We start from the raw sequence: 21,960 nt of genomic DNA, 5'->3' as shown, positions 1-21,960 counted from the left end.
TCTTTTTCTCCCAAATCAGGCGAAGACTTCTGAAGCAGGGCTCAGCCCTCCCCCTTCCCCAGCTGCCACGTGGTAGCACCCACTGGCTGCGGCTGCCCAGGGTCTTCCGCTCTTGCCGCATTGGTGAGAACAGGCCCCTCCTCAGTGGGCAGCAGCAGGTCTGAGTACTCTTATGTGATGCTGTGATTTGCCGAGGGTGGACAGCAATGCCTATCTTTTCTCAGTCCTCCCTTGGAAACTACCATTAACTGAAATAAATACTCAGAACCTCGTGCTGTTTTATGTTCTTGCTTCTGGGAGAATCTATATCATTTACAGAGTGGAGGTATACAGAAAGGAGGTGTACCATTTACTTAACAGATATCCCAGTGGGGGGAAAAAGTCATTTTATTTAGATGAGGCACTTTCAATGTATGTGTGTGTGTGTGTGTGTGTGTGTGTGTGTGTGCACGCACATGTGCATGGCGAATAGTGGAAGTGGTGCAGGATAATAAATATTTTGAGGGTGAAGAAACACTCTCCTGAGCTGGCAGGAGGGTGTGGCAGCAATGTACAGAGCCTAGGAGTAGAGTCCAGGGATGAAGAGGTGGGTTCAAGGCTGGCTTGGAGGCTGAGGTGTCCCCTTCAGCACAAGAAGCCAAAGAAATTGGAGGAGCGAGGGGGTGGGCCCACAAGCATGGGCATCTGGTTCTTGTGGGTGATCTTGATCTGGAAGGGAAGGGGGCATGTTCAGAGGTAGGACCTAGTTCTTTGGGGCTGGAGCAGTAGAGATTTGGGGGAAAATCTATGGAGTTCAGAGGGGTTACCAGGGTCCTAGAGAGGCCATGGCAGGAAGGCCAGGGGCTAAGAAATCAGGATTTGGGAGGAATGGTTCACAGGGGAACTTCAGACATTGGGAAAGGGTAGAGAAGCAATGGAATGGAGATTTAGGATCCATGAAGCCTGAGGGTTCAATTCTGAGCAGGCATAGGTAATACTCACTGTACAGGGTGTCTGCATCCAGGGTTCTCCATCAATTTGCATGGGAAGGGTTTTTGTGGTGCTGTGGGAGGCCAAGACAGATTGGTGGAGATTTCTTTACCAACTGAATACCAAAACTCTTTCTTGGCTTGGTTTTGAAACCCTTTGTTACTGAGGAAAATCTAGTACAGCTCCTCCCTACCATCCCCATGACCCTTCTGCTCTCCTGGCCCTACTCCTTCCCTCAGAGCCCCTGGCCAAAGTTTTCCTTACTGGAAGGTGATTTCAGAGCACTTGGCCAGCCGATGTCCAGCATTCTTGAGCTTGGTATAAATCTGGCCCATCTCAATTGCACCCTCCAGCCCTACCACTTCCAGCCGCTTGTCGCTTAGGTCTGGAGGTGGGAAGCAAGGAGATAAGGTTTGCAGAAGCAGGGTGCCTCCAAAGGGAGCCACACCTTCCCCTGGGTCCTGCCCACTCAGTTCCCAAGGCTGCTCCTCTCACCTGGTACACAGGTTTTCAGGATATCAGGGTCGGTGATGACTTTAGCTGCAGCGCCCAAGGCCTGGTTGATCCCATGGATATCTCCATGGGGTTTCTTCGTATCACCCCAGAGATTGGAACCACCATGCATGCTAGGGATGTTCAGCACTGCGATGCCTTCTAGGGACAGGTTGCTCAGATCCAGTGGTTTCCCACAGATCTGAGAAGGGGGAGAGCACAAATCATGGCATAATCATGGATGTGAGCCCTCCCTCCACCAGACGACAAACTGCGAAGGCCAGGAGTTGGAGGTTTACAAAGGGTGGCAGGAAATAGGCACCACCATGCATGTGCCTGGTGGCACATGCCACCTGGGAAATCGGGATTGGACAGCTGGGAGGTCAAAGTACATGTTCAAGAATAGGGGAAGTTTCTGAAGGTTCCTGTGGAGGGGAAAACAAAGTTATAAGAAGCTGAAAAGCATGTAGGATCGGGTTTCATCACACCCACCTCAACTGTTAAAGACTCCTCCAGCCTTTTGCATGTTGAGAAGATGGATTCAGAAGTGGCGAATTCGAAATACCATAGCTTGTTCTTCATTCTGTATCAGACCCGAAAGAAGGCCCAATAGGGAGAGGACAAGTTACACAAGTGTTGGCAGAAGAAGGCTAAGAGACAGGGAAAGACATCAACCTCTCAGGGAAAGGATGGCCTTGGTTGAGCAGCTTCCTAGAGGTGCCACTGCCTATCTAAGTGCTCTGAGTCAAACTTGGCCAGGAGCGCCCAAGTGGTTCAGTCAGTTAAGCATCCTACTTTGGCTTGATCTTGTGGTCTGTGAGTTTGAGCCTCACATCAGCCTCTGTGCTGACAGCTCAGAGCCTGGAGCCTGCTTCGGATTCTGTGTCTCCCTCTCTCTCTGCCCCTCCCCAACTTGCACTCTGTCTGTCTGTCTCTCTCAAAAATAAATAAACACTAAAAAATAAATTAAAAAAAAAACAACCATGGGGTGCCTGGGTGGCTCAGTTGGTTAAGAGTCTGACTTTGGCTCAGGTCATGATCTCACAGTTTTCGAGTTGGAGCCCCACATGGGGCTCTAAGTTAGGCTTTGTGCTGAGAGCTCAGAGCCTAGAACTTGCTTCAGGTTCTGTGTCTCCCTCTCTCTCTCTCTCCCCCTCCCCTCCCTCACGCTCTCTCTCTCCTTCAAAAATAAATAAACATTAAAAAAATTAAAAACGAAAAAACAAAAAAACTTGGCCATAACCTGGTCCCTGCCACTGTGGATGTCCGCACCCACCCCCCTTTCCCTTACCTGCTGTTGAACTTCTCAGGATATTTCTCTCGCATGATGTGGAATCGGTGAGCAATAGAGGCATCCTGGAGGGAATTCAGGGCATGTAAGATCAGAGGCCTGCCTCTTCTCTCAGCACAGAATACTCTCTCTTTAACTTCCCCATTTGGCAGCAGTATGTCCCATGTTCTTTTCTTGCAACTCACACCACTGTACCCCACCCCTCATTTCCCTGTGTCACAGCCCCTTTAACTTCTACCTTCTCTTTCTAACTAGCTCTAGCCTTTCCCTTCTTAACCCCTACTTCCTCCCTAGCCCCCATACCCCACTCCACTGACCACACCAATGGAGAAGTAGTTATTGATGATTTGAAAGGGGACTGGGTCACTCTTTTCTTCAGTTTGTTGAGGTATCACCTCCACGGACCACCGATCCATATGTACCACCTTACTCATCTCTAAATCCTTGAGGATCTTCCCCAAATTCTGTCCCTCATATCCTAAGGATGGGGAAGAAGATAGGTTAGTACTGAGCCCTGGGTCTCAGAGGGCCCTCTTCTTAGCTCCCAGCCCCACAACTTCCCAGAGATCCTCTGCCCTAGTTATGCAGACCCTCCTAGCCCTAGCCAGTGAAGGGGCAGGGTGCTTGGTCAGAGCTCCCATGGGCCATTCTCTCTCTTTTTCTTCTTATGTAAGCTCTGCACCCAATGTGGGGCTCAAACTCATGACGCTGAGACCAAGAGTCGCATGCTTTATCGGCTGATCCAGCCAGATACCCCTCCCATGGACCAATCTTAAGGTCAGCCCCTTGCTGGCCCTTTTCTCCACACTGTCATGGAGAGTGAATCTTGCCAATGTATATATGCATCTAACAATAACATCAAATTAGGGGTGCCTGGGTGGCTCAGTCAGTTAAGCATCTGACTTTGGCTCAGGTCATGATCTCACCATTTGTGAGTTTGAGTCCCATGTCAGGCTATGTGCTGACAGCTCAGAGCCTGGAGCCTGCTTTGGATTTTGTGTCTCCCTGTCTCTCTGCTTCTCCCCTGCTCATGCTCTGTCTCTCTCTCTCAAAAATAAATAAACATTAAAAAACAAGCAAACAAAAAAGCAATAACACCAAATTCATCTGAAAGATTAATAAAACAGCCAAGAAAATACAAACTTCTGGGGCTCCTGGGTGGCTCAGTCAGTTAGGTGTCCAACTTCAGCTCAGGTCATGATCTCATGGTTTGTGAGTTCGAGCCCCATGTCGGGCTCTGTGCTGAGAGCTCAGAGTCTGGAGCCTGCTTTGGATTCTGTGTCTCCCTCTCCCTCTGCCTCTCCCCCACTTGTACTCTGTCTCTGTCTCTCTGTCTTTCTCTCTCTCAAAAATAAAGAAAATGTAAAAAAAAAAAAATTAAAAAAAAAGGAAATATAAACTGCTGGAAAAGATGAGTGATGAATAAGGATTCTCTTTCTCTCTCTCATGCTTCCTTTCCCTGTTCTACCAGAGAGAACACAATATGAAGCAGTGGTATTTAAACACTGTGATACTGACACAGTGAATAGAATAAAAAGTTCAATACTAAAGAACAGAGTGTCCAGAAATAGACTCAAGTATATAAGTGAATTTAGTATATGATGACATTTCAAAGACACGGGAGAAAAGATAGACTATTCAATAAAAAAAGGTGCTGGTTTGGGGCACCTGAGTGGCTCAGTCATTTGGGCATCCAACTCTTGATTTCGGCTCAGGTCATGATCTTACGGTCATGGGGTCAAGCCCTGCCTCATGCTCTACACTGAGCTCACGCAGAGCCTGCTTGGGATTCTCTCTTTCCCTCTGCCCCTCTCCCCTGCTCTCTCTCTCTCTCTCTCTAAGATTAAAAAAAATAAGGTGCTGGATGTAGATGTCACTCTTTACACCAAAATTAATTCAAGATGGGTCAAAGAATTTATTTAAAAATTTTTTTTAATGTTTATGTATTTTTGAGAGAGAGAGAAAGAATGTAAGCAGAGCAGGGACAGAGAGAACGAGTGACACAGAATTTGAAGCAGGAATCAGGCTCTGAGCTGTTAGTGCAGAGCCCATGGGCTCGAACTCACCAACTGTGAGATCATGACCTGAGCCGAAGTCAGATGCTCAACCGACTGAATGACCCAGGTGCCCCAAGACAGGTCAAAGAATTTAAATGTAAAAAACAATGCCTGGGTGGCTCAGTCGGTTGAGCGTCAGTCTTCAGCTCAGGTCATGACAGCTCCAAGTCTGGAGTCTGCTTCAGATTCTGTATCTCCCTCTCTCTCTGCCCCTCCCCTGCTTGTACTCTGTCTCTCAAAAATGCATAAACATGAAAAAAAATTTAAATGTAAAAAAATGAAGCCGAATTTGTTCTAGCAGAAAACATGAGTGAATGTTTTTGTCCTCTTTGAGTGGAAAAGTCCTTCCTTTCTAAAGCATAATACAAAACAGGGAGCCAAAAAAGTCGAAGACTGATAAATACAATTATATTAAAATTTAAAACTTCTGTATGGTTAAATAAACACACACGAAAAAAATATACAAACTGGGGAAAAATATCTACAGCACATATAACAGACTAACTTCCTCAACATTCAAAAAAATACTTATAAATCACTAAATCTAAAGTTAGTAGAATATGGGCAAATAACACAAATAAGCCAATCACAGAAGAAATACAAATGACCAATATGCACATTAAAGACACTCAGTATTGCTAATAATTAAAAGAAATGTAAATTAAAACAATTAGTTAACTTCTGTTGCCTATCAAATTGACAAAATGCATAGAGACTGAGAACACCAAGTGTTAGTGAAATTATGAATAAGCCAACACTCTTATTTGCTGTTAGTTGGAGCATAAATTGATCTTTATTTTTGGAAGGCAATTTGGCAATTTTTATCCAAATGTTATCCAATTTTATGAAAATACTTTCATGCAGCAATTTCACTTTTAGGATTTCTCTTATAGAAACAAACACACATGTGAACAGAGATGTGTGTACAAGGGTGTTTGCTGAGGTACTGTCTAACACAGCACAAAATTGGAAACAATCTAAATGTCCTTCAGCAGGGGAAGGTTATATAAATTTTGGCAAATTCATGCCAAGAAATAATGTGTAGCCATTGAATATAAAATGTAATCTGTGTGTACTAACATGGAAAGATCCCAAGACATATTATTTAATGAAAAAAGAAGTGTCCCAGAACAATCTCTGTAGTATGATCCCATTTATGTTTGTTTAAAAGTTGTGTGTGTATGTGTGTATGTGCGTGTGTATGCGCGTGTGTATGCATGCATGTAAAAACAGGAAAATGAGTGCAAGAAAAGAAACAGTGGTTATCTCTGGGGAGGCACATGGAATTTGGTGGGGAGTAGGGGGAGGAGACCTATATGTGAAAACACACATTTTACTTTTAAAGTCTTTTACAATGAGAATGTACTGATATATTATTTGTGTAACTTTTATTTTTTTTAGTGTTTATATATTTATTTTTGAAAGAAAGAGAGAAAAGCAGAGAGAGAGGGAGACAGAGAATCCCAAGCAGGCTCTGCACCGTCAGCTCACAGCCCCATGCGGGGCTTGAACTCACAAACTGTGAGATCATGACCTAAATTGAAATCAAGAGTCTAATGCTTAACTGACTAAGACACCCAGGTGACCCTCATTTGTGTAAGTTTTAAAAAGAAAATAACTAGTAAAATGTAAAATGTTCATACTCTTTGAGCTGGCAATTCTACTTCTAGAAATATTTCCTAGAGAAATGGAATGCTACTCTGTAATAAAAAGAGTGAGGTAAACCTGACTATATTGAAATATAAGGATAACCACGATGAATGGTTTAGTTAAAACAAAGAAGAAAAACATCATCAATAGAAAGATCTTTTTAAGTACATATGAGTATGTCTGGAAAGAAAAACATGGAAGAATAGATTCCAAAACTTTAGGAAGTAGATTACAGGGAACTTTCTTGGCATGTATATCTGAAATGTTTGAATTGTTTTTTTACCACAATCATGTATTATTTTTGTAATCAGGGGAAAAAAACGATTAAAAAAAGTAAGTATCCACTTCCTCACATTCCACTGATAGTTCAGTTCACTGTAATTTGCCTTTCCCGATGCCACCCTGCTGAAACTGTTTTGGCAAAGATTGCCAATAATTCCTGCCAAAACCAACAGTATATCTTTAGTTCTCATTTTTAACTCATGAAACTCCTCACTTGGCCTCTAAAATACCATTCTCTAAGCTACAGAGGACCCTCTCTGTTTCTTCTTGGTGTCTGTGACAGGCAGAATAATGGCCCCTCAAATATGTCTGAATCCTTTTTCTTTTTTAAAGATTTTATGTATATATATATATATGTATGTACATATATATGTATGTATGTAGTCGCTACACCCAATGTGGGGCTTAAAACTACAACCCCGAGATCAAGGTTGCATGCTTTACTGACTGAGCCAGCCAGGCGCCCCAAAGATGTCCACATTCTAATCTCTGGAATCTGTGAACATGTTGCCTTACAAAGCAAAAGAGACTTTGCCAATGGGATTAAATTAAGTTTTTTTTGTTTTTGTTTTTGTTTTTTTTTTTAAGTAAGCTCTGCACCCAACATGGGGCTTAAACTCATGACCTGGAGATCAAGAGTTGCATGCTGTACCAACTGAACCACCCAGGTGCCCCTAAATTAAGGATTTTTAAATGGGGGAGATTATCCTAGATTATCTGGGCAAGACCAATATAATCACAGGGGTCCTTCTAAGTGAAAGAGGAAGGTGAGAAAGAAGACTCATGGAAAGGGATGTGACAATGGAAGCAGAGGTTGGAGTGATAACGTTGCTGGTTGGAAGGTGGGCCATGAACCCAGGAATACAGGCAGCTTCTAGAAACTGGAAAAGTCAAGGCAAAGAATTCTCTCCTAGAGCTTCTAGAAAAAACACAACCTTTGCCAATCAATACCTTGATTCTAGTGCAGTGGGACCTATTTGGATTTCTGACCTCCAGAACTGTAAGATGATAAACCTGTGTTGTTTTAAGCCACTGCTCATGGTGATTTGTTGCAGCAACAATAGTACATGAACACAGACTTCTTTAATAATGCATCTTCCTCTGCTTAACCGTTAAATAGGATGTTTTACTAGGGTGTTCCATCCTTGTCCATCTTCTCTTTTCACCTCTTTCCTCGGGTAACTCATCTACTCTCAGGATGTCAATTACCTCCTAGAAACAGATGATTCTCAAATGTGTATCTTCCTAACATCTGTTTGTAACTACCCACCACACATCTCCATCTCCTCCACATGCTCCACTGACACCTCAAGTTAATGTGCCCAAACTGAATTGATCTTCCTTAAACTGGTCCTCCTCCTGTATTCTCTATGTTAAATGGCATCCCACATGCTCAGTTCACAAACCTAGAAAATGTCCTAAGACTCCTCCACAACCCATTAGTTACAAGTACTGTGGTTTCTACCTCATGAACTGCACTGCTGTTGCCTTCGCTTTGGTGTTCAGCATCTCTTGACCAGACTATTGCAATGTAGGTAATTTTCTATCCTGTCTCCTTCCTCCAATCCATCCTCCACAGAGCTCCCACTGTGGTACTTCTTTCATCTCTTCTTCTTCGAGTCTTATGATTTTTTTCAATATCAACACAAATTTTCATTAGTGTGGTATTTATATCATTATTTCATGATTTAGATTGAATTGGCAGAAACTTCTATGAGAGTCTCATCTGCAGAACACACAGTGAAGACCCCAAATATACAATTTCAGAGGGTCTAATATTGTAAGTAAAACCAAAGTTAGATATTGAAGATTTAAAAACTGGCTTGGGGTGCCTGGCTGGCTCAGGTGGTAGAGCGTGCAACTCTTTGTCTCGGGGTTGTAAGTTTCAGCTCCACATTGGGTGTAGAGATTGCTTAAAAATACAATCTTTAAACATAAAATAAAATAAAATATAAAATAAAATAAAAACTGGCTCCCAAAGCTGGTCATATAGTTTATATACAAGATTTAGATTATTATATACACTCAGAGAGGGGCACCTGGCTGGCTCAGTTAGAGGGCATGCAACTCTTGGTCACGGGGTTGTGAGTTTGAGCCCCACGTTGGGTGTAGAGATTGCTTAAATAGTAAAACTTTAAAAAATAGAAATGTAAAAAACAGTATGCATTCAGAGATATTTTTACATTCTGAAATAATATTTTATATACACAGGAATTTTTATTATATAGAGAGAATGTAATTTATAGATATACCTATTTTCTCTTTGAGTTACATTTTTCATGAGTTCAAGTGTTCCCCATGGTTCAGGGTTTGCACATTCAAATGCCTCAGTGGCTAGAAAGGTAAAGTGAATGAGTGAATAGCAGGGAGCTAAAAAGTGGTGAACTGAAGAACATATGACCTACTCCTCAGAAATAACCAAAGTTTAAAAAATTTAACACACTTCCAGGCAAGCAATGCAAAACAATATTAATCGTTTCTGTAGGCCGTCTGCTCTCAGTCTCTGGCAGGGTAAAGTTAAAAACTTCTCAGCACAGCATTCATGACCCTCCATAATCTGCACGCTATTCAACTCAGTCTTTCCCTTCCCCATTCCCCACCTTGCACTGCATGTCCCAGTCATAATCAATGACTCACACTTTCCCTGACGGAGGCACTACCATGCTATTTGGTGGCTCTTCTGGTCTTACACAACTCCTTCCACCTAGAATGCCTTTCACTGTCCTTAGCAGTCCCCTATCCCAGAATCTTCTGCATGATCTCAGAGCTGGACTCTGAATCCAATAGCCTCAAACCAAGACACCTCAAACTCAACCTGTCCCACCCTGGCCTCTTTATCTACCAATATCATCCCTCAAACTCTTTCTGTTTGAACGGAAAAAGAGACTAGAAATCAAAGACTATATTTAAGAGACTGTTGCAATTGACTTGGGAAGAAATGATTATGAATGAACAAATGACCTCTGATTAATTGGTTGATTGACTGAATGAATCATGGCCAAGTTCCCTGCTAGCTCCATCACTAAGCATCTGACTTAGCTCTTACAATCTTTCTTATTCCCACATTGTCCTCCCCTACTTCCATATTCCTTGATTCTCTGAGTCCTAAAAGTTGGTTGGGAAAAACAGAAGGATATTTTTAGGTACACAGGAAAGGGGACTGTCACCCCTGACCATTCTAGGTTCAGACTGTGGTCCTTGCTTCTTCCAAAGCTTTCTTCCTTTGGGACAATCCACTTTGGTAACATCCCATCTGTGCCTCTCTTCTTCCCCAACGCTCTTTCTACAACAGATGCCTAGACGCCTTATCCATGTGCTTTTTTCTTCCTACCCAACTCCCCCTAATTCCCAGGAAAACAATTTCTAATCACTTACCTCCTCCCCATCTTAGGCAACGAGCCAGATCATTTCCAGTGCCCAGGGGCAACACGGCAACAGGGGGCACAACTGGTAAGTTGGCTTTGTCTAGGGAGGCAGGTCAGGAGATGGATGGAGGGAGTTAGCTCTAGAAGGCCAATGCCCCGGTACCCTTTCCAGAGCCTCTCCCTGCACTGACCTATGGTCTCTAGAATCCAGCCTACTGTGCCATCTCCACCACACACCAAAATCCGGTAACCAGGAACATCTCTGAAGAATCTGAGCCTGAGATAAAAGGTAAGAGAGAAGATCAGGAAGGACAATAGGACCGAGGCTACCAACTCCTGGATGGGCAGATTACTTCTTATCTTTCATTCCTTATGACCCCCTTTCCCTTTGTCAAAAGACTTGTTTCTATTAAGGGCAGAGAAAAAATACAATGGGGAAAGTTATAGACACTCCCCAGTGGTTAGGGAGAAACTGGTATCTATTTTGTTTTTAACATTTGTTAATGTTTATTTATTTTGAGAGAGAGATAGAGAGCAAGCCGGGGAGGAGCAGAGAGAGAGGGAGACAGAGAATCTCAAGTAGGCTCTGTTGCTGTCAGCACAAAGCCCAACATGGGGCTCAAACCCATGAACTGTGAGATCATGACCTGAGCTGAAACCAAGAGTTGGAGGCTTAACCTGCTGAGCCACCTTTATGTTTTGAGAGCAGAGCAAAGATGAACCAGGGAAGTCAGAGATGGGGGATACCCAGTGATGCTAATAAAGGCAGCATTCTGAATTCTGGTTTCTTGAGGTCCCCTAGCCCTGCCCTTCCAACATGTACTCTTTTCTGCTCTCCCCCAACATACACAAGCAGACACATACAAACACTGTGATATAGCCCCTAACCTATACTCACCCTGGCTCAGGACCATCTTTTAGGAGGTTGAACACCTGTCGAGGGTTTAGTAGATACTGGAATTTCCAAAGCACCCTGTGTGAGGGAAAAAGGAAAGTTCAAGGCGGGGGATGGATATTCTGTACTCTACCCTTTTGATGTCCTCCTCAAGTACACCCCCTCCATATACACAGAATTCCCAACCTCTGTCAGTCCTCCTTCCCCATCTTAGAAGACCCAGTATATCTCTTCTCACCTCTCCCCCTGCTTCCCGCCACTCTTAGGGTTGACAAAGACCAGAAGTGGGTGGGTGTTAGAAACAGGGTCAATCTGAATTTGGGGAAAAAACAAAGATAACGAAAACAGGATTTTGTCAGAGTTAAGATAGACCCTGGAGACAGGGGCAGAAGGCTGACATTCCCCCACAATGCTTCCCCCTCCCCTACCACGGTGGGGCTTCTGGAGAACAGGCACCATTCCCCAGGTTTCCCACTTAATTTCCTCCCATGAGGGCTCCAGCCAAGAAAAACCCACCCCCAACATGTACCCGCAGAGCCTCAAAGGTGCTCAAACTTAAATCATCTGTGGTCTTCTGGCTTGCTTTGTTAATTTTACGCTCCTGTCCAGAGGCCTAGAAAGGGAGGGAAGCAAAGGGAAGGAAAACTGGATTGTGTGTGAATCCCTAAACAGATGAGAGTCTGACTTGAATCCTAAAAGGTATAGGCTCTCTGCTCTAAACGGCATGGTGTGTGTGTGTGGGGGGGGGGGGGGCGGGGGGAGGGCTTAAATCAGGGAAGCACCCTTCCTGCCCCCTCCTAGGCACTGCCCAAGGGTCTCACCAGGACGCTGGGATAGATGGAAGATGGAGGCAGGATGTGATCCCGGAGCAGCCCACAGTCACACTCATGACCCATGGTTTGCAGGCAGTCATCATGAATCTGAAAGACAAGGTGGGCATGCAGACATCATGGAGAGAACTCCAACACCTCTCAACTTGAGGGCCTAGTGCTGGAAAGAGAGCCCTTGGGAGCAAGGGCAACGGTGGCTGCCAGGAAGATGCAGTCAGGGAGGCCAGTGCAGAGAGGGCAGTTTAGGAAGGGGCCCCAAGGCATAGGCTGGAGGACAGCTCCCAAACTGACCTCTAGGTGGCACCACACACAATGCAGTCCGACCAGACTGTGGTAAATGCGGATCTTTTTCTGACAGCGGTCACATCGGCCAGACTCACAGCCTCCTCTCACCCACACATGTGATTGGACCTTGGGGAGAAAGGCAATCCCTTGTCTGAGAGAGTCTGAGCAGAGACTAGTGGAAGGGCTTGAGGGCAGCAAGTGGCCAAGGCCTAGGGCAAGGGCCAGGATGCAGGTGGTAATGGGGTGGTTATGGGATCACTCACACCAATGTCCTTCCGGGACTTGGCATAGGTGCTGACTTCACAAGGCAAGGCCTTCATGGCACACTGGTCATGAACGACGTACTTACAGACTGGGCAAGAAGGAAGAAGGTCAGAGCCTTAGCTGCAGCCCCTCCCTCTATTTCCTCCTTACCTGGGTGTAAGGCGGGATCATTCACTGAAACAAGACGTATAAGCCCTTGCTGTGAGAGTGTGGTAGAGAATTAAAGTTTGAGGTGGGGGCTCACCTCCAAGACCCGTGCCTTTTTCTCACTCTTCCCCATAAAAGAGCAATTGCTACCACATGCCTACCCCCACTCTTTCCAAATGCCAGGAACTCAGCTGAAAGATGCCAAGGAGGCCCAGATTTAATAATAGTAATAATAATAATAATAATAATAATAATAGCAGCTAATTTTTACTGTAGACTCAATAATATGTACACGCACCTTGTGAACTACTCTTCGTGCATCAACTTACGTAATGCTCACAATTACCTCATTTTTAGTTTAAAACCTCATTTTAGTATATGTGCTGCCGAAGCGAGCACTAAAACCTCATTTTAAATTGAGGCTTAAAGAAGTTATGTGGCTATGTTGTACACCTTAAACTAACGTAATATTATGTGTCAACTGTATTTGAAGAAAGAAAGAAAAAGAAGGAAAGAAAGAAAGAAAGAAAGAGGAAGTGTATGGCTTTCCCACATAATTAGTCAGTGTCAGAACCCAGGATTCAAACCCAGCTGTCTCTAAGTTCAAAGCACCATGTCCTGCAGATAGCCAGGGTGCCCCTCTGCTCCCACACTCCCAGGCCCCATCACTCACGGTTACAGCTCAACCCCTGTTTGCCAAGACCAATGCTTGACTCGCACAGGTTGCAGTAGACTGGTCGGGGGAACCTCTTGGGTCTCCACATGTGTTGCCCATTGTCCTTCAGAGTCTGGGAGGGCACAACAGATGTAAGGAGTGTCTAAGCCCTTAGAGGGCCAGCCTCTGGCAAACACATCCCAGAGCAGCTATCCTACCCATCCTCACAAGTCTCTCCTACTCACCATCTCCAGACCCAGTAGCACTAGCAGTGGCACGGTGGTGGCCCCAGCCCGGAGCCACTCAGCTAGGGAGACAGAGCCGCTGCCATCATAGTCAATCTCTTTCATCATCTCCTGAAGAATCTGAGCAGAGAATGGAGGGGACTTTTAGTGTGAATGGCCTCTCAGATCTGATACCTCTTGGTGCTGCCTCCTAGACAATCCAGCCCACTGCTATCCTAGCCCAGGGAACCGAGCTGCCTGTCAGAAAAGGGGTAAGGTAGATATAGGACTCACCAGGGAAAAGGCACAAGGAGGGACATTAAGGAAAAACTGCCTTACCGGCCTCAGCTCAGACACATCCCAATCCAGGTATTCAGCTACTCGCATCATCTGTATGATGATTCTGTCCACTTCCTGGGGGCCAAAAGGTAAGAGCCACAGCCATATCCCACCTCCTTACCACCATTCAACTCTTCTCTAGAAATCAGGGTTCCTGGGTTCCACCCCGAGAGCCACCTCTCATTCTCAGGTGTCTCTGCCAAGTAAACGAGTGTCTATGTGTTTTGGTATGTTTGCAAGGCAGCCCCCAATTCATGTCTCTAGCCTCTACTTTTAGGAGGCAGGAGCTGGGGACCCACTCCCAAATTTAGTCCTGGAGGATTTGACTTATCCCTCTAGCTTCCTCTGCTTCTTAAGGATCTTGGAAGAGTTGGGACAGGAGGGCACAGACAAATGGACACATACTCCCTTGGCCAGCATACAGGTCCCCCAACTCACTGAGCTGTCCAGGATCCCATTTCTGTCCGTGTCGTACAGCTTGAAGGTGACTGTGGGGTGTTTTAGGGGGGCCAGGGTCAGTTTGTGAGGGATACCCAAAAAATTAATAACAGAATACAGGAATAATAAAGACATGGGAGAGAACTTTTAGATGAAGAGCCCAGAGCCTGGTGCTGGGACTGAGAAAGGAGACAAAAAGGGAGGGGAAACAGGCCTGGATTCCACTCTTGGTGAATCTGATTGGGGAGACAACACACACCTCCCACAACCCAAGAACACCCCCAGGATACCCACATTAAAACATACAGGACATGGGAACTGGGATAACTATGATAGATGGCATTAGGTATAGGAGTCTGGGGGAACAGAGGAAATGGGTCCATTCTCTGGCCCCATCTTTGTCTGGCCCCGTCAGCCCTTAGGAATCCTGAAAAAATAGGGGAAAGAAGGCTGGAGAACACCTCCTCTTCCCTCTCCTTTTTTCCCCTCTTCCAGTCCAGGATTACAACTCACATTCTAGCTTGTCTTCTGGCCGGCCACCCTCCAGAAGGGAAAAGTAGCAGGAGACATCACTGAGACATACCAGATCTGGTTACAGAAAGTACAGTATTTCTGAGGCTGGGCCTCTCTCCACCGTGGCTCTTCTCTTTGCCTTTGTTCCAACTCTTCCCTTTAACTTTCCTCCCTCCAGTTCCCAGACCAGCATGGCTATCCTCTACCTCTCTTCCCCAACCCTGCCCCCAACACGTGACTCAGTTAAACTCTCACCCCAACACTCATACTAATTTGAGTTTTCTTTTGGAAGCCCAGCCCTGTCCCACCTACATGATCATACCATTTTTCACAGCGTCTTCTAAACAGTGACCCGTCTTGAAGGATTCAAACAGTGCCAGACTTAGGTGATTGGGAACATTATCTGCTTCCAGATAGACTTTCAAAAATTCCTGGAATCCCTTGTACCCAATGGCCTATGATGAGAACAAGAATTACCCTAGGAAGTATGCAGGATGGGAGTTGAGGACTGAAGAATTAGGAGTAGTGAGGACAGAGACAGTAAGTTGCAGAGCCAAGAAGCATCCAAGGCAGAAATATAGTTTCTTCTCAAGGCTGAGTACTGAATCAGAATCTCTTGCTTTGTGCTATAGCAATAGCTGTAGTAACAGTGGACACAGGGGTATCTAGAGGGAGGATAGCAAGGGGTGGGCCCAGAATAATCACTGGAAATTGGGGATCCCAGTGGGATAGCAAAATCAAAGATGGGAGGGGTTGGTCAAGGAGAGGATTTCCCAGATGTCACTCACATCTCCTTGGAGATATTCAGCCATTTCGCCATCCTCAAAGAGCTTTAGGACATCACTGACCTTTTGGGTGGAGTCTAGGGTGTGAAGAGGATGAAAGAAGTGCATTAGTCTGGTTTGGTTCTCCCTGCCCTCTGCCAGAGTCCCACCCAGACATCCAACAGGAAAAAAAGAGTCAAGTAAGATAAAGAAAGAAGAATTCCAAGAAGAAACACAGAAATGCACAGAGAAATACCGCGAGGATAACATTTCAGATGCTCCAGAGCGGTACCTCTCTTTACATCTCTTCTCTGAGACTTGGGGCAGGCTGTTAAGGTTCAGAGAAGGTGGGTAGAAAGCTGAGACCGCAGATGTCTCCCCATCTCTCTCTCCCCCCTTTCCCATGCCTATGGCTGGCTTTGGGCTGCTGGGGAAACTCGAGGAAGCAGGGATGTGGAGCAGGGATTCTCTGGGGTAAGTCTGCCGAACTTGAGGACTGAGAGGAAGACTCACATTCCATGTACTTCTGCAGCTGGGCAAAATCACTGGGGCTTATTTGGCCCCTCTCCTTGGCCATCTTTCTTTTATTCTGAAGGAGGGCCACAAAGATGACTTGGTAATACCTCTGCCTGGGCCTCTGCTTCCAAGGGTAACTCTGGAGGGAGATGGCAAGAGTATGTGGTGGGAAGAGCCAGCTGTCTTCGTCTTTCCTTCTGTCTGCTCCATTCATTGTCCACTCCTACTCTTATTTCTGTTCTTTCCTTTTCTCTGAGTCCCTCCCCAGTCTCTTCCTTTCCCCGTGTACCTCTCCCATGTGTCTGTCTCTCCCTTACAGAGTCTGTCCTATGTCTCTGTTTCTCTGACTCATCTCTGACTCTTTCCCCTCCATTTCTGGATCCTTCTCCAGCTCTCTGATTTCTCACCCATCTGTCCCAATCCATCTCCCACTCTCCCCACACACTCATTATCCTCCCCCCACCCCTCCCCAACTCCCACTCCTCCACCCCCCATCACTTTCCCAGTCTATGTATGTCTCTGTGGGTGTGTCCCTGTCCCTCTCCTGTTTCTACCCTTTCTCCCACCACCCCCAGTCTTTGCAGTCTCTGACGAGCCCGCTCCCTCTCCCATCTCGCATCCCTCAGTCCCGGCCCTTCTGCCTTTCCGGCCGTTCCCACAGCGGCTGTGGCACGCCTCCCCGGCCACGATCCCATCTTGCTCCGCCTCGGGGCCTCGGTCCTCAGCACTACTCAGCCGCCCACTTCCCGAACCACCCACGCCCCTCAACGACCTCTAGCGCTTTTGACGCGCGCGACACAGAACCAGCTCTGGCCGTGTCCCCAGCCCTGGCCCCGCCTCGCCTGAGTCCCGCAGAGCTCTACTGGGGAAGGGCGGGGACCCCAGGCTGGCACGCGACTGGAAGGAGGTAGGAGAAGTCTCTGAACATCTATCCGTCTGGCCTCCCAGTTCTAGGAGGGTTGAGCTGAGCGCAGGAGTCTCAGATTCAGGTTTTTCCTTACACCCTGCTAGATTACCAGTGTTTAGGGAGCCCTAACTTACAGCCTTGGGACCCAGGGACCCTCACGCGGATCATGCTGACCACTGACAACAAGGGCCAAGTAGCAGAGGGCAACTTGGCTTGAAGATTCAATAACAGCAATAACAGTTATATCTTACATTAGTATAGTATAGCACTGTCTAGGAGTCAAGCAAAACTAGGGTTAGTCATATCTGGGTCCCATCCTTAGATCTGATACTGCTGTGTGATTTGGACAAATTATATCTGTAAAATGGGAAGAATGATACCTATCTGTCACAGTTGTGAGTATGAAGTTAAATCCTGTATGAAAAGTACCAGTGTAACACCTGCATATAGAAGGCCTACAAGAAATGGTAGTTCTCACGGCACTAACAATTATAATCAAATCCCATGAGATAAGAAATTACTGGTACAGCCATTCCACACACGAAGAAACTGGAGTTTGAAGAGGTTGGGACTTCCCAAGGCAGGTGGTAAGTGGAGGAGTCAAAGCTCTACCCCAAGAACCACATGATGGGGCCCCTGCCTCTCCCTGTCCTCCTCTTGTTCTACTCTCCCCTCCACATACTGCCTTCTAATCTCACTGCCCTCCTTTCTGTTCCTTAAACCAAGTTCTTCCCTGCTCAAGGCCATGAAACTTACTGTTCTCTCTGCCTAGAACATCCTTTCCCTTCTTGGCAGAGCTGACTTCTTTGCCTAAGCTGAAATGTCAGCTTCTTCAAGAGACCTTCCCTGATCATTCTCTCCTAAAGTAGCCCCCCTCCTTTGCACAGCACTCTCCTTTGTTCCCTTCATAGTACTTATCGCACACAGAAACTATCTTGCTAATTTATTTGCTTCTTTGTTTACTGTTCGCCTTCCACAAGGGCAAGAACTTGTAAATTCCACAAGGGCAGGAACTTGTCAGTGTTGTTCACCACTATATCCCCAATACCTTGACTGGCGCTCAGCATGTTGTAGGTGCTCCATATTGGTTGTACAAATAGTAGTGTAAAGTTAGGGAGCCATATGTTGGAAATGCTAGTCCAAATGTGGTTAAATGGGTTTCCATAGTGTCCGTCCTGACAGGGGAATATGAAACAATTTGGAACACATTTAGGAGGTGCTTGGTAGATATTTGTTAAATGAACAAATGATGCTAAAAAGCACTTATTGGGGCACTCCATCTAGGGCTCCTGCCTCCCCTTTGCCCACTCATTTAGGGTTAGTTGGGTAAGGCTCAAGGAGGCAGTTAGGGCCTACAAGAATTTCCTTTCTGATGGTGCAAGAATCTTCTCTGCAGCCTCTGCCCTTGGGACATCTCTGCTGTCCCTGTCTATGTAGTATACCATTCCTGTTCTGAGGTTCTCTGGGAACAATAAGAAGGGAGTTCTGCGACACTGATATTCTGGGGAAAAGGACTCCACCCATCTGGCTCTTTTCAGTGACTATAATCCAACTTCTATTGCCAACAGATCTAATGAATACATAATAGTGTTAGGGTTAATTGGGCCTGTATGGCTTAATTAGCCTCTCTGATTACCCCTGGGGATTCTTAAATGGCTCCAAGGTTCTAGGAAATGAAATCTGAGAGAGAAAGTGACAAGGAGAGAGCAAAGGAGGGACGATGAACAGGAAAGAGGACATGTCTCTCTTTTCGCAATGACCCTTCCTAGCCCCCCACATCTTACATGTAGTTTTTAGTACAGCTTAAGAGAATGGATGTTTTAATTATACAGGCATGGATTAGAATCCTAGCTCTTGGGTGAGTTATTTCATCTTCCTGAACCTGTTTCCTCATTGGTAAAATGGGTATATAGAGAAATCAGTCACAGCATGGAGATTAAGTAAGATAATACATGCAATATACTTAGCAAACGGCATGGCACAGAAGAAGAACTCAGTAAATGTTAGCTATTCTTGTTGTTGTTGCTGTTATTGTTGTTGTTCTAGTTATATGAGGGTGGTACACAGAGAAACACATCTGGAAATTAGGAAAAATGATGTCTTTGACACAGGAAGGCATAAATTCTAAGGACTCCCAGCAGCAGTGAAGCCCAGTTGTACACTTGCCCTTATTGTGTTATTTCAGGCACAGACATGTAGTATTAGGATACTGCATTTTGCCTTTGGGAGGGTGAGGAGGTGGTGAGAAACTAGACCATCAGGGTCCAAGGATACCTCTGGGCTGGGACCTTGGACATAAGGGCTCCTGGTATCTTTTCAGTTGTCCTCTTGACTTCCCTCACTGAAAGTTTGGCTGCCCCTGTTGCCGAATCGCAATAAACTATAGGATCCTGGACCCTAGAGCTGGAACAAATCCAATTTTGTCCTACCTGCTCCATACTAACCCTGAGGCTATAACCTGGGCTAGTCTAGGCGAATGCCAGGGCTGGGAGGGTGCGGTCGGTCTGCTGCCCGCCTGCCAGCTCTTTGTGACTCACCCTTCCCTTCCCTCCCCTGGCTTCCCTGCCCGCCCCTACCAACCTGGGGTGAGAAAGTAAGTTGACTTGGAGGCAGAGAATCCTAAAACATCTTCAGAGCTGGGAGGTACCAACTCTCACATTTTACAGAGCAAGAAACTGAGGCCCAGTCAGAGAGCCACTCTCGCAGGGACACCCAGACTCTAGACCTCCATTAAATCTCAGTGCCTCTGTTTTCTAGATCTTATTTTATTTTATTTTTTAATTTTTTTAACGTTTTTATTTATTTTTGAGACAGAGAGAGACACAGCACGAATGGGGGAGGGGCAGAGAGAGAGGGAAACACAGAATCGGAAGCAGGCTCCAGGCTCTGAGCCATCAGCCCAGAGCCCAACGCGGGGCTCGAACTCGCGGACCGCCAAGATCATGACCTGAGCTGAAGTCGGATGCTTAACCGACTGAGCCACCCAGGCGCCCCTCTAGATCTTATTTTAAACAGTAAACACTAAAATTGCTGGTAACCAAGAGGTACATATGATTTCCAAGGCCAGTGCAAACATTTAAAATTTCCTTTTTCACTTCAACATTCATCACTCCCATTTCAAGTCATATAGATTTACCATTACTGAAGAATGAGCTATGTCCCCAGAACATTCAGGCTGATCCAGCAAGGAACCCCAAGCAGCAAGCCCAGGCCTGATTACCTAGACTTCTGAATCCCTTAACCACACCAGGGCCTGCACCCTCCTCCTCTTTCCCAGGACTGACGGAGGGTCTAGTCTTTCCTGCCCATCCCTGCTACAAGTCAGTGCCCCCTGCCCCCCAAGGAATCATTTGGCTTGAAGTCCCGAAATTCGGTAAGCCTACATACATCTTGCAGATGGGAGTGTTGCCTGATTAAGGGGTGGTGTGTGTGTGTGTGTGTGTGTGTGTGTGTGTGTGTACGCGCGCGGGAGCCCGCATGTGTCAATGTGTAGTACAGGAGGAAGTTACGATGTTGGCATGGTTGGGGGATGTGGGCTCAAACGTTCTGAGGCTGAGGAGATGCCCAGTAATAATCACATTTCTTCCTCAGTGAGGTTCATGTCCCCCCATTTAAAGGTGAAAAGTGGGATTCAGATCCAGGTAGTTTCAGAAACTTCCCGGTGACAGGTGTGGAAAGGACGGGTGGGAAGTTGGGGACCAGGAGGCCAAACAAGAATCCTTCTGCACCCATGCAGTGTTGTGAAGGTTCCAAAACGGACTTTGCTTCCCTTCGGGTCCCCAGGAGCCGAGCTTCACCATCCCTCCGAATGAGCAGGAGGGATGGAGGGGAAGGTCTAGGGGAGACGCTGCCTGCGGGGCTCTGGCCCATTCTCCCGCTGCCCCCCGAGTCCTGGCGCAAACCCTTCTAGCTACCCGCTCCAGCTGTCAGGCTTCCTCCTTCTCGGCCCAGCAGCCCTACCCCAGCCCGAGCAGCGGCCCCTCCCGCGGCCCCCGCCCCCTCCTGCTCCGGTGGGAGGGAGGGAGGCGCGGGGGGCTCGCGGGGTCTCTACCTTGCCTGCGGAGGGCGCGCGGTGGGAGCTGAAGCGCGGCGCGGGAGCTGGAGCCCGAGCTGGGCTGGAGGGGACGGACCAGGCAGGCGCGGCTGCCGCGAGGCCGCCCCGTTCCTGACGACACAGCTGCCCGCCCCCGACCCCGGCCGGCCCGCCTGCGCCCAATCCCGGCGCCCCCAACTCCGGGAACTCCAGTCTGGAGAGGTCCCTGTTTCCAGCTCGCCAAGCCTGATCCTCCCACCTCCCCAATATCTGTAGGGCTCTGGTCTGCGCCACTTTCTCCACATCCTGCGCTTCTCTTCTTCCCGCCTCGGGACAGCTCGGTTTCTATCCATCTGCCCTTTTTTCTAATCATTCACAGCCTCTCCCCTCATCCCAACCCTGGGAGGCCAAGATAGGGGGCGGGGCCGATGATGGCACAGCTTGGCAGCGGCACACCTAGGCGACGTCTAACCCTCTCCCAGTTGCTGCCATCCGGGGGACTTCCCTTCCCAACTCTTTTCCATCCTCCATTGACCGAATTCATACTCAAAAGATCCCACAGCAGCAAGCCCAGAGTCCCAGACTCTACATCCTGACACACAAACGCCTCCCTCCTCCCATGGGCTCTGCACTGCTTAACAGTGTTTGAGGCCTACCTTTACCTCTAGTTTCCTCACCTCCCTAAAACCCAAACCCCAGATGGCTCAGACTTGTTTTCCCCAATGTAAGTACACCTCCTTGTCTCAAGACTCAAGGCCTTCCCTTAATTCTGGGGTGGTTTAGGTGCAAAGAGAACTCTGGTCTGTGTCCACTCTTTCTCCATGCCCTAACCCTCCCATTTTACCTGCTGGCCCTGGCAGGTGGTGTAGAAGGCCCTGGCCAAACGTAAGGTTGAAAGAAGATCCTTTCAGCAGTTCCTGTCTGGAAACTTCTGAAGTTGTTAAGGCTCTTAGGGCAGCATGGATGATGGTGAGGCTGGTAGTGCAAGGGAGATAGACAGAGGCCTAGGACTAACTGGTAGGAACTGGGGACCCAGGCATCCTG

At 46.9% G+C, this 21,960-nt stretch overlaps 2 protein-coding genes across 9 annotated transcripts in view; one reads left to right on the top strand and one right to left on the bottom strand.

The window, feature by feature from the left end:
• PMEL (premelanosome protein) overlaps positions 1-271 on the top strand; it is a 7,619-nt gene extending 7,348 nt beyond the window's left edge. For 2 of the 3 annotated variants that reach the window (XM_049625726.1, XM_049625727.1), the window contains one exon: positions 20-271. In XM_049625726.1, the coding sequence (XP_049481683.1) occupies positions 20-164 (145 nt within the window). In that variant the 3' untranslated portion in view covers positions 165-271. The remainder of the gene's footprint in view (positions 1-19) is intronic. The other variant, XM_049625728.1, reaches the window with a different exon arrangement.
• On the bottom strand, positions 216-21,960 carry DGKA (diacylglycerol kinase alpha). Of its 6 annotated transcripts, none has more exons than XM_049625721.1 (24): positions 21,761-21,960; positions 15,974-16,115; positions 15,485-15,558; positions 15,019-15,151; positions 14,697-14,771; positions 14,184-14,233; positions 13,746-13,820; positions 13,428-13,547; positions 13,201-13,315; positions 12,380-12,468; positions 12,123-12,242; positions 11,823-11,921; positions 11,531-11,614; positions 11,240-11,313; positions 11,005-11,079; positions 10,298-10,383; positions 10,117-10,206; positions 3,070-3,230; positions 2,753-2,817; positions 1,954-2,044; positions 1,465-1,663; positions 1,234-1,354; positions 982-1,042; positions 216-708 (listed from the first exon to the last, which is right to left on the bottom strand). In XM_049625721.1, the coding sequence occupies exons 2-24, from the start codon at positions 16,035-16,037 to the stop codon at positions 625-627; spliced, it is 2,205 nt and encodes a 734-aa protein (XP_049481678.1). In that variant the 5' UTR covers positions 16,038-16,115; positions 21,761-21,960; the 3' UTR covers positions 216-624. The 6 variants fall into 6 exon arrangements, with proteins under 6 accessions (XP_049481678.1, XP_049481679.1, XP_049481680.1 ...); XM_049625722.1 differs by lacking the exon at positions 21,761-21,960 and adding an exon at positions 20,935-21,026; XM_049625723.1 differs by lacking the exon at positions 21,761-21,960 and adding an exon at positions 17,932-18,360.

This window comes from Panthera uncia, chromosome B4 (genome assembly GCF_023721935.1).
Source record: "Panthera uncia isolate 11264 chromosome B4, Puncia_PCG_1.0, whole genome shotgun sequence".
Classification (NCBI taxonomy): domain Eukaryota; kingdom Metazoa; phylum Chordata; class Mammalia; order Carnivora; family Felidae; genus Panthera; species Panthera uncia.
The sequence above is the reverse complement of the archived record's forward strand: the minus strand, read 5'-3'. Positions and strand labels throughout refer to the sequence as shown.

Coding starts and splice junctions, on each gene's coding strand:
- DGKA (XM_049625719.1), bottom strand. CDS start 16,671: ATGGGATCGTGGCCGGGGAGGCGTGCCACAGCCGCTGTGGGAACGGCC. Junction 11,080..11,239: donor GGCGGGAAGCAGGGGGAGAG/GTGAGAAGAGAT, acceptor TCCCTCACACAG/GGTGCTTTGGAAATTCCAGT. Junction 1,043..1,233: donor TGCTCTGAAATCACCTTCCA/GTAAGGAAAACT, acceptor GGCCTCCCACAG/CACCACAAAAACCCTTCCCA.